Source organism: Echinops telfairi, unplaced genomic scaffold (assembly GCF_000313985.2).
Source record: "Echinops telfairi isolate 266 unplaced genomic scaffold, ASM31398v2 ScPeMD7_15;HRSCAF=58, whole genome shotgun sequence".
Taxonomy (NCBI): Eukaryota; Metazoa; Chordata; class Mammalia; order Afrosoricida; family Tenrecidae; genus Echinops; species Echinops telfairi.
Window position 1 is genome coordinate 12,334,722 of NW_022103912.1, and position 9,671 is coordinate 12,344,392.

The window sequence follows — 9,671 nt, forward strand, 5'->3', positions numbered from 1 at the left end:
GTTATATATCTAATTATCTTTATAAATAAATATATTATATTATCAGGAATTTGATTTTATCTCTCTAGAGAACCCTGTCTAACACACCTGGTTTGAATAAAGAATGAAGCACTCAGCTACTAACCAAGAGATTGGCTGTTTAAATTCACCCAGGGATGCCTGGAAAGAAAGCCCAGAGGATCAGTTTCCAAAACGTTGAAAACCCTGTGGAGCACAGTTCTATTCTGAAATCACATGGGTTCACTGTGAGTCAGAATGGAATCGACAGCCGTGGGTTGGGTTTTGTGTTTTACAAGCTCTCTTATTCTGCTCACATTTGTTCTGGAAGCTCCTGCCTCTTTTTGCCCCCAAAGTAAAAGCCATAAAAAATACTTAGAAAGAACATGTGTCCTTTCTTGATGACCAAACATCTAGGTACCAGTGTTTGGAAAACACAACACTAAAAAGAGAGACTTTGTTTATCCTCTGATTTTTTTTAAAAAGTTAATTGTTTACCTTACCTCTCCTAAAATCTCACGATGACAAAGAGTAATTTTTAGGTGAATGGAGATCAGTAGCAGTGTTTTGTTCTGTTGTACATAGATAGGGACACTAAGAGCAACCTTAACATTATGAAGCAGCTTTGATGCAGCGACAATACTATCTGAAATAATTAGTAACATGGTGGAGGTGAGGGAACTATGCAAGATTTCTTCGGCATTCCCATGAAACACTATAACCCTAATTATTCAGCAAGAAATGTGTGTCCTGAGACTGATGGTGACATAGTAACCCCTAGCGTCTGTCCATCACTCTGCAATTATGAAGTCCCTTTAGGAGTGCCACGGAGCATGTGTACTCACGCGCGATGGCTGAGGAGCTCGGCCAGAACTTCCACGGGTCTGTAGGCTGGTAGCATGTCGAGACTCTCAAACAGATCCACATCTCTCACAGCCAGCATCAGAGCGGTCAGGCCATGTTGGTTTGGGAGATTTATATCCAGGAACTTCTCAGAAGCCTTTAAAAAAACGAAGCTTTATTTCTGTTACGTGTTTGTTATGTGGCTATTTATCCCAAACCTGGCGGTTTCATTGCTTGGCCAACTTCTCTACGTAATTTCAACATATCCGCTCTGCAATTTGATCCTGAAAGGAAGCTGATGGTGTAATGGAATACAGGCTGGAGAGACAGGCAGACCTGATTATTTCACCTTCCTGATTAGAGTTGCCAGGCAAAATAAGGATGCTTGATTAAGCAATGAATTATTTTCATTGGGGCCTGCTAATACTAAAAACGTATTGCTTATCTAAAGTTCGAGTTTAACTGGTTATCTTTTTTGGTTCTTTTATATATCTCTCTCTCTTTTCAAGTTGACCAACCCCACCTGCTGATCCTCGGAGTCCTTCACTGTGCCGGAGAAAGGACAGTATCTTTTTTCCAGGGTTGCTTCAATGGGCGTGGTTACCAGTAACCATCTAGTTGATTCTGACGCATGGTGACCCGTGTGTGCAGAGTCAAACATGGGCACCTTAAAGCCTTTCAGGAGCAGAGACGCAGGCCTGTTTTTGACGGTGCTGCTGGGTGGGCTTGAAACACAAACCTGGGGTCTAGTAGTCTAGGGGCTAGCCATTAACACCACCCAGGGACTCCTGTTTTTAATGGTTAGAGGTAGACTATGAAAAGCATTTAGTGCAGTGTCTGATACATCGCAAGTGCTCAAGAAGTATTTGTTGACTAAATGAAAAGATGCACAATAGCAAAGGAGCTCATTTAACTCTACCGATACAGGCAAACTGAGGTGGACACATAAACGTTGTTATTTAAATTTAAAATGAAAGTTAAATTTCACTTGAAAGTGAAATTTCATCTGGCTAATTCAAAACCGAGGGACATGGGGGAAAGCCAATTTAAGACCCGATCATCCCAATTGTTCCTCTTAAAGCCCAAAGTCAATGACTCATTTCCATCTCTAGTTCACTTTTGGGTCACTGCAGTTTCGTCAAAGAGTCTCTACCTCAACTTCTCCAGGGACAAAAGAGAGAGAGTGATATTCCCTCAGAGGGGTGCTGTGGGAATTAATTAGTTAATATTTTTTTCAACCTCTGAGAAGAAATCACCTCTTCTATCAATGTTTATTATTAGTTAGAACAAACATGAATGCTGAAGCTGAGAATAATTTTGCCATAGCATTTGCACTCAGCTTCTCTTGGTTAAGCTCTGGGGCCAGCTAGGGCACAGGTTTAGTAAGATCCAGTTATTTATTCTTAGATGTAAAAAAAAAAAAATGATACGACGCAAACATCATAATACAGTAATAGCTGTTACAAATACCCTTAGAGATGCAATGTTTAAGAAAAAAATTTTAAGCCTCAGATAGTGAATAGTGGTAAGTGTTGATTTTAGACTACCATTTAGGACAACAAAATAATTTTTTATACTCCTTTAGGTTTTATTGTGTCTATCCATGGGATCTCTGGATAGTGTAAACAGTTCAAGCACTTGCCTACTAACTGAAAGGTTAGTGGTTCGAACACATCCCAAGGCACCTGCAATTGCAATGAGTCGGAAACTGACCTGAGGGTGACTGGCTTTGGTGTTTTGCTTGAGTTTTACTTATTCTTGAAAATTAGAGTTGAATGAGATCAGAGTATCTTTCCCGTTTCTCTGTTTCTGTCTATGTCCATAAGGGATGGGAAAAACTTTCCTAACTACAAGTGATTTTTTTTTTCTGGTCGTAAGGTCACGTGAGCCAACAGTATGTTTGCAGGTCAATGCCAAGGGTTTGTGTTTACCAGTCACCAGTGATGCGTGTCCTTGGGTAAGCATGATCTTGCAAGTTCTTTAGGAAAAAAGTACCACGAGGTAGATAATCTAAACATGAAGGCCGATCCCCGAGGAAGACAACATTTTAAAGATATTACCTCTTCACACCCCTTCAGTCACAGCTAAATAATGTGCAAGGCACAGGCTCTCTGTTTCCATTTTCAGGGTTAGATAATAACTGCAACCGGTCCAAGGGGATCTAACCAGCAACTGTACAAATGGCAGCGATGTCAAGGGAACCTCTATGAGCAAGTTGACCATGGCCCTCTGAGGGTTCCCCAGGAGCACATCATTTCCCAGGGGTGCTGTGTGACTTCTTCTAGCAGCCACTTGGAGCAACGTGGAAATAGGCTGCTGTTGTGTTCTTTTATTATCTTGTTTTCCACCCCAGTGTCTTCTTTGATCCCGTGCCTTGCTCTTATTAATTTTGGGCCTAAAGCCTTCTGAAACTGCACTTACAAAGGACTTCTAGTTTTAAAGGTTTGGCAGGTAATTTGTAAGCTTCTTACCACCCACCCCCAAACAGAAGTAAACATCAATTTCACTAACCAGCAGGTGTTGAAGCTGTTTCAGATCACCTTGCCATGAACTCCGTAGCAGTTGCATTTGGGGAGGCTGAATTCCATTGACGGCCAAGAGAAGCTGTTGCTGCATATTGCAGTTAGCTACGTGGACTGCCGTTTGGTTGCTGTAATTGCAGAGGGTGAGATCTGCTCCCTTCTCCAGAAGAAATCCAATGACCTGCAATGCCCCGACAGGTGTTAGCATATCTGAGTGCCAACGGTGTTTCTCAGAGCTGGATAACAAACCGACCTAGCTCTGGCTCTGATCCATAGCACAGGGAAGGGGGATGAGATGTGAATAAAAATGAAGGTTCGGTTTGGCTTCTGGCCTTTTTTAAATTTGGAAAACAAACCTTAAGATTTTTAGATGCTGGTTTGTTTGTTTGTTTTTTAGGATTTCCGTATATTCTCGAGTATAAGCGGACCTGAAAATCAGTCGAGGCACCTGGTTTTACCACAAAAACGGCATTAAAATTGTGCTGAAAAACTCGGTTTATACATGAGTATATGGTATGTTAAATCCGCATAATACATTGAGGTCCTATTAGGATCATTAAAAATAAAAAAGCACATAAAACTTAAATGCCCCAAGATTGCAAGCATGTAGATCCTCTACTGCCGCAAGTGTTCTGGGGATAGGACACATTCTCTTCAAATGACGATCATGTTAACCCGTTCTATAGACTCGATTCTGACTCATGGTAATGTGATATGTGTCAGAACTGTGGTTTTAACCATTTGTACCACACAGGTGCTCCAAAGGGTCATAAGAGCATGACTTACTCAACACACCCATGGGAAGAGCATGACTTAGTCAACAAGTATGGGTTGGGTGCTTAGCGTGTAGCAAAAAAAAATGTCTTTGGTGATGGAGTTTTAATCGAAGGAAGACAGGACTGGCCTTCATGGTGCTTAGAGTATAGTGAGGCGCAGAGAGGCGTTCACTAAAGGCAATGGTGGCACCATATCATCTATGTAAGGCCCGAAGTGACTGTAGGAGACCAGGAGACACTTCAAAGAAGCCTATGAATCCATCTTGGGTCAGATGGATTGAACGCTTCTTGGAGAGAGATGACTAAGCTGATCCTGAGGGACCAGATCCAGTTAACTAGGCAAAAACTAGGGGTGTGGTGGGGGCAGGGGGAGGATTGTTCTAAGCAAAGGATATGGTTCGAATAAAGTACTGGAACAAGATTATAACATTCAAAGCTCTTGAAGGAGTTTGCTGTGAGCAAAGCTCTGGACATGAGGAAGGAGGAGGAGCTGGGCTTGGAGAGGTTCTCGTTACATTTAGGGGCAAGTTGGGGGTGGGAACGACATAGAGAGGTTTTAAACATGGGAACAAAGGTTAATATTTTAGAAAATCGCTCTGGCTGCTGAAATAGCTATGGTATTGAGCAAGAGTAAAAGTCGGGAGCCGGTGGGGTCCTCCTGGAGGAGCACCATGGAGAAATGGGGATGACTTAACAAGGCAAGTGGCTGTGGAAATAGAGCAACTGAGAGTCTGATCATGGGATAACAGGGACTGGTCCATGTCTAAGGGAGCCCTGGTGATGCAGTGGTCAAGAGCAGTTGAGAGCTAACCCAAAGGCTGACCTGTAAACTCACTAGCTGCTCCACGGGAGAAAGATGTCGCAGTCGGTTTCCATAAAGATTTCAGCCTGGTCCAATTCTACCTTACAAATCCACCTAGACCGGAGCATGCACACTGGTACAAATAAGAGCTCTCGACACACAGAATCCAGGGCAGATAAACCCCTCAGGACCAATAATGAGAGTAGCAATACCATAAGGGTAAACAGGGAAGCTATCACCATGATTGACGTACACCCACCTCCCAGGGGGATAAACAACAGAAACATGGGTGATGGGATACAGGGGATGGTGTAAAGTATGAAAATAAAAACAATTTATAAATGATCAAGGGTTCATGAGGGTGGGAGGATGGTGGAGGGAGAGGACAAAAAAGACGAGCTGATACCAAGGACTCCAGTAGAAAGAAAATGTTTTGGAAATGATGATGGTGACATGTACAAATGTGCATGATACAATTGATGTATGAATTGTTATAAGAGCTGTAAGAACACCCAATAAAATGATTTCTTAAAATAAAAAAATGAATGAATATGTTAAAAAAATTTTTTTTTTAAGATTTCAGCCTGGAAACCCTGTTGTTTTGGTTGTGTTTCTGGTTCATCATTGACCAGGTATCGGGGCTAATGGTGAGCCAGAAATCAAGGACAACTCCCAGTTTTCTGACATCAGTCCACGTTGTCTGTCTTTCCGGCTGCCACTGCAGTAAAGGCCACCACGATTTCAGGCCAGTCTTCTACTGCGTCTCTGCATTTCCAAATGCCTTTCATGCATGATCTGGCCCTGGCTCCTTTTCCAACATCGTTTTTTGCCGTAAAAATGGCTTCTGAGTCATTTCCTGTATTTTGGCCAGGATAGTAGGTAACCAGGGGCTCAATTCATAATTTTTCTTTACGTTATATATGTATATTTTAGCATATATACTACATCATTTAAAAATATTAGTGGTAAGGTGTGAAAGAGAAAAAGCAATTGAGTGTGGTGATGATTATACAATCCTTGATATGATTGAACTAGTGAATTGTGTTATATGTGGATTAAGTGGCAATAAAACTGTTTTTATGAAAAAGAGCTAGGGCTATAGTGAGGATAGAGGCTAGCTGAGGAAGCAAAGGTGCAGGTAGGTCTGAGGGTCCCTTTGCATTTAAAGTCCCAAGAACTGTAGAGGCACCAACACGTGTGGTTTGCCTTTTTTTATCCTAGTTTTCCTTTTTGATGTCCTCTCTGGATTCTCAGTATTCATAATGCTTTACCCCTTTCACCTGCATTATTAAGAGCATCTTATGCAAATAGATAAATAAAATGTAGCATAGTATTAGAGGGATTTAAAAAGTTCATGGAAGAACCTAATAAAAAGATAATGGGATTTTTTCCCACAAACTTTTAAAGCATTCTCAAATATACAATGAAGAGAAATAAAACTCCAACATAGGCTATGATTTGGGTGAAGCTTAAAGCCATTATGCTGAGTGAAGTAAGTTGGTCACAAATGACAAATATTTTATGAAATAACTGATATAAAATAACTATACTAGACAAATGTACAGAAACCAAAAGTTGCTCATGGTTCCAAGGCACAGGAGGGAGGGGGAAAGGAGCTTTTGCTTTAAGGGGCACTGAACTTCTGTGAAGGATGCTGGGAGAAATGGAAATGGATCATGATGATGGTTGCACATCATGATGGAAATCATGGATTTCACTGAATTGCAACTGTGAAAAATGCTGCATAGGAAAATTTCTTTTGTGTGTCTCTATATGCACGTGTGTATATACACATATACACACACGCTCATATCCACCATAATAAAAATAAATAAATCTTAAAAGTTTTTTTAAAGCTTCATGCTATGGTATAAAGGGCCAAAAAAGATCCAAGTGGTTATTTATTCATTTGCTTAATCTCTTAATAAATATTTACTAAGCACCTAGAAATGCCAGACCCTCTGCTTGTTGCTGGGGATACAGGTGCCCTTTTAGGTCATATGATTCAGTTATTTGTATCAACTTCTCTGCTTCCAAGGTTGTACGCATTTGTTAAAACAGAGGCTACACGTCCAGGTCCTGATACAGGAGGAGCAAGCAGGGAAGGATGAGCGTCCTTAGGTCATACGGTCCTCAAGGGAGGAATCTGTATGTGATTCACTTCTGTATCCTCCATGAAATCTACTACACCGCCATAGGTACAGAGAGAGTATCTATTAATTGAGCGAGGGAATTAATCAAATGGACCTCATCTACCTTATGAGAGAGGCCCAGTTCGGACCCCTGCCCTTCTTTGTGCCCTTTAACATTCTTGTATGGAAATGGATGATTATGGAAAGCCCCTCATTTTCAGAAACCTTAGCCTAGAGTACTCTTTATCCTGAGATCCCAGGATAACCCGTTTACCTCTGTCAGATTTTCTTCTGCGGCAGCGATGAGAGGGGTATTTCCGGTCTTTGGATGCTGAAAGTCAAGATTGCCCAGGATGGAATGGACTTTTGTAATATGGTCACAGATGAGTTCCACATCACCTCTCGAAACGACCTCCAGGAAATCATGGATCAGTTTGTTTTTATTCATCTTCCTAGTTCCATAGAGTTGCCTTCAAGAGGAAAACAAAAACGAACACTTGAAGTAAAGGCGAGCCAAAGAGCAGGAAGTGGTACAAATGTAACATGTTCTGCCCTCACTGTTTCCTGCTTCCTTTGATATGCAAAAACATTGTATCAGTTTTAAAGACAATTGTGAGAAAGAGGAGGGGACTCCCCATTCCATTAGCCTCTGTTCTTTGCATCCATGTTTCAATTAAGAAAAACAAGAATTTTATCATCGTTTTGGAAGATCTTTTCCTGTATAGGAAAAGAAAGGATGGAAGAGTACAGGCTCCGGAGCCTGACAACCTAGTTGCCTTCTCTGCATCTCATCAACCCTCTACCCTCAAGCCTGGGGCTCAACTTTTCTAAACTCACTTTTCTTAATGGAAAAATGTTTTAATGAAAATAATGATGGCCTCTTCAAAAGGTTGGTGAGGGTCTCAATGTTACCTATAACATATGGGGAGACTCAAAAGTGGAAAATTCCTGTAGGATTGTATTTTCTTTGATGGTGCTTGCTTTTAATTGTTTCATTTATGGAAGTCCTAGACTGCGAAATCCTCAACAACAGGGCCAGACCATGTCTTATACGTTTGTATCTTCCCTAGTTCAAGCCCAGCATGTGTCTTTGAGTAGTATAGCAACCACAGATGATCGACTCCCTCATTTTAAAATACCCTTGCAGCCATCAAGCTCAGAAGCAACAAAGCCCCCATGGAAGAAAGCACACCAGCCTATGTGATCATGAGGTGTCGAAGGGATCAGGTGTAAGGCATCATCAGAACAAAAAATCTTACCATAGTGAATGATGGGGGGAGTGCAGAGTGGAGACCCAAAGCCCATGAGTAGGACACTGGAGATCCCCTTGCAGAGGGGTCTAGTTCCTAAATGTTTCCTCCCCGCTCCCACTATCATGATCCGAATTCTACCTTGCAAGTCTGGCTAGACCAGAGGATGTACACTGGTACAGATAGGGACTGGAAACACAGGGAATCCAGGGCGGATGATCCCTTCAAGACCAGTGCTGTGAGTGGTGATACTGGGAGGGTAGAGGGAGAGTGGGTTGGAAAGAGGGAACCAATTATAAGGAACTATAGGTGACCTCCCTGGGGGACGGACAACAGAAAAGTGGGTGAAGGGAGATGTCGGACAGGGCAAGATATGACAAAATAACAATTTATAAATTATCAAGGGCTCATGAGGGAGGGGGGGAAGGAGGGGAAAAATGAGGACCTAATGCGGGAGGGGGGGGCTTAAGTGGAGAGGAAATGTTTTGAGAATGATGAGGGCAATGAATGTACAAATGCGCTTTACACAATTGATGTGTGTATGGATTGTGATAAGAGTTGTATGAGCCCCTAATAAAATGATTTAAAGAAATACCCTTGCAGATTTCCCCCAAATCACTTCCATCTCACTCTCGGTCTTGCTCTTTTAACCTTCTTTTTGTTGTGATTTGGGTGAGAGTTGACAGAATCAACTCGTTTTCCATTCAACAATTCAGAGATGAGGCTTTTGTGCCATTCCAATGTCTGCTTTTGCCCTGATCATTCTGTGCTGACCACCTTTCACCCTAGTGAGTACGTCTCCCTTCTAGTCAGTGCTTTGTCCCCCCTTTCACTCCACTCGGCATAATCTTCAAACTCTCGTTGTGTGTGTGTGTGTTTATGATCACAAACAATATTTGTCCTTTGGGTAATTGACTAATTTTACTCAGCATAACATTTTGCATATTCAGCATTATTCTTTAATGTTGCGTAGTATTGATGTCTCATTGTTTTTCCATTCATCCCTTGGCGAGGACTTAGATTTCTCCCATCTTCTTGCTATTGCAAATGACAGTGTGATGAACATGAATGTGCATGGTATCTATCATGTCACATCTCTTCTTTCTCTAGGACATATATCCATCTCTGGATCATATAACATTTCAATTTCCAAATTTTAAAGAAAGTGCCGTACTCTTACCCACGTGGTTGCAGCACTGGTTTCCACGAGAGTTCCAATCTCTCCACATTATCACCAGTATTCACTGTTTGCCATGTGCTTGGTTTTTGAATTTTGTTCTTTGTGGTGAGGTGAGATTTCTATCTCATTGTGATTTTAATTAACATCCACCAAACAGAGGAAGACTTTC

The 9,671-nt window shown here is 41.6% G+C and overlaps 1 protein-coding gene across 1 annotated transcript in view; it reads right to left on the reverse strand.

Moving 5' to 3' along the window:
* Positions 1–7,520, reverse strand: part of MAP3K19 (mitogen-activated protein kinase kinase kinase 19) — an 80,145-nt gene extending 72,625 nt beyond the window's left edge. The window contains exons 1-4 of the mRNA XM_045287419.1: positions 7,347–7,520; positions 3,352–3,543; positions 843–997; positions 501–505 (exon numbers count right to left, since the gene is read on the reverse strand). Of these exons, the coding sequence (XP_045143354.1) occupies positions 501–505; positions 843–997; positions 3,352–3,543; positions 7,347–7,520 (526 nt within the window). The remainder of the gene's footprint in view (positions 1–500; positions 506–842; positions 998–3,351; positions 3,544–7,346) is intronic.
* Positions 7,521–9,671: the final 2,151 nt, after the last annotated feature.